The 2351-nt window shown below is 40.7% G+C and overlaps 1 protein-coding gene across 1 annotated transcript in view; it reads right to left on the reverse strand.

Annotated features, from left to right (window-relative positions):
• LOC111953925 (rho GTPase-activating protein 28) overlaps positions 1–1871 on the reverse strand; it is a 59366-nt gene extending 57495 nt beyond the window's left edge. The window contains exon 1 of the mRNA XM_023973409.1: positions 1597–1871. Within this exon, the coding sequence (XP_023829177.1) occupies positions 1597–1739 (143 nt within the window). The 5' untranslated portion in view covers positions 1740–1871. The remainder of the gene's footprint in view (positions 1–1596) is intronic.
• Positions 1872–2351: the final 480 nt, after the last annotated feature.

A 2351-nucleotide genomic window follows, 5' to 3' on the forward strand; every position in this document is an offset into this window, starting at 1 on the left:
ACACACACACACACACACACACACACACACACACACACTTCCCTTGATGTAATGAATTCATAGTTAGAATGGGGAGAGAGCCAGAGAGACCATGAAAGTTGTTTGAAGACTACATTTACAGTACAGTGGTTACTTTCCAACTCCAAACACCATAACAGACACAGAGCACTCCATCAATAAATATTCGAGTTCAATGGCAAATGAATGTAGCTCTGCCAATGACGTAAAATACAGCCAACTTTAACATACACACAGCTAGGTTAAGTCAGTTTGCAGTCCAAACAGTCCAGGGTCGTATTCATTAGGCAACAAACAGAAGAAAATGGATTGAAACAGGGAGGGACTCCTGAACTCGTTCATAAGAAACGCTGATTTTAGTTTTCCGTTGCAAAATATTTTGCTACGGTGTGCCCTAATTAATAAGCTACTCCCCAGCAATCATAAAATATTGGCGTGTTAAATCCACCACTGAAACCTGAACAATTTGCTATTCCTTTTATTTACGTGTGTCTATGAAATTGGCTAGTTGTAATGATTTAATACACATAATTACGGTTGTTATGTTCAATGGTCGTACYCAGACAGAAGCGTTTTTAAATGCCACCTTGTGCTCTGTGGGGCGACTGCCAAGTGACTGTCTGCAAAGTGACTGTCTTGTTGGACTGACCTGAAAGTGAGGTATACTTTCCCCCCCCCCCATCTAAACAATGTTGTCAGTCTCCTTTGATTAAATATTCAGGATACATAATTATACAGGGTTTTTAAATGGTATGTTGTATAGCCTTCCTTTTTTGTAAAGTTATTGAATTGCAGACTATGTAGATGGAAGGTTCAACAAGGACGGAACAGATTGAGATATCCTACTGTTCAAATTGTTGATTTGAGGTCAGGTAACCATACCCAAATCCTGACCTAGTGACCTATACCCATCAGAACCTACAATGTAAAACTGACTTCAAAAATCAGTGCCAGCAAGTAACATCATCCTGCATGTGTCTTCTTATTGCTTCCAATAGCGTGTCTTCTTATTGCTTCCAATAGCGTGTCTTCTTATTGCTTCCAATAGAGTGTCCTTCTTATTGCTTCCAATAGAGTGTCTTCTTATTGCTTCCAATAGCGTGTCTTCTTATTGCTTCCAATAGCGTGTCTTCTTATTGCTTCCAATAGAGTGTCTTCTTATTAGCACATGTTTGTTTGATACCCTTGAAAAGCGCTTCAGGTCCTGAGGGGGTCAGAACTATGCCCAAGATGTTACAATCCCATATATATGGTGGTTGTATACAGAAACCAACAAGACATTTCAGTAGAAACCAATGCAACAATTCCATAAATGCATTAACATCTTTAAAGCTTTTTGGATAGATCTAGGCTAGCCTACTCATCATCACCGCAAGTAGCGAGGCAATAAACTGACTGCAGAGACCCAATTTTTTTCCCACGCTCTCAGAGCACCTTACYCAGTCCTATCTGTTTAAAAGCTACATCAAAGCATATGGATACTAACACCATGGTAGTTGTTAAACAGTTCATATACATCTTGTTAATTTATCCTGTAGTTTTTTTTCAACAACAAAGACACGGTGGCGTGCCAGTTACCTGCAAGGAGAGTGTCTTGGAGACAGCGGAGTAGCACAGCCCTCATCCACCAAATGTATCCTGGACGATGCGTATGAATGGTAAGCTGTTAAAATCACACTGCCCGAGTCTATGATTTCCATCCCTGACCGCCAAAGTATCATACCAAAGTAGGCGCCTGGCAATTGTAACCGGCGGAGTTTAGTGTACTTCGCATTGGGCACTCGCTACGCTACTCTTTACAGAAAATAAATAAAGCGATCCACCGCTKCCACTCTCTCGCCTGCTCACGTTGAAATCCGACACCAATGGGTCGAGCCGCACGTCCAATCRGCTTATTTGCGTAAAACGTTTCGCTTCCATATGTAAATTAGATAAGCCTATGGGCAAATGTCAACATTAGTACACGTGTTTATTTTAGCTCGTGCTTCAACCTCTTGTGTATTGTTCTAGATACTTTCCATATAGCTGAATAAATATATAATTCACTAAGTGACAGGATTTGAAAGGTCAGTGGAGATTTTGTATGCCCCCTTGTATCTTTCTTATCCCTCTTCATAAATGTTTTATATGTGCAGTTGCTTTGTTTACATTCAGTCAGTTGAGAGATTATAGAAACTCACCACCTCACCTGTCATTGTGCTGCTATGGTCTCCCTTGAGTTCACATAATGGGAAAAGTATGTACCATCCCATACAAGTTGAATAATAAATGCTGTGATGACAGAAGAGAGGTCCACGTGGGGTGTTTCCCCCCTTATTCAGCAAGCTCTCACA

Source organism: Salvelinus sp. IW2-2015, linkage group LG27 (assembly GCF_002910315.2).
Source record: "Salvelinus sp. IW2-2015 linkage group LG27, ASM291031v2, whole genome shotgun sequence".
In the NCBI taxonomy this organism is placed as follows: domain Eukaryota; kingdom Metazoa; phylum Chordata; class Actinopteri; order Salmoniformes; family Salmonidae; genus Salvelinus; species Salvelinus sp. IW2-2015.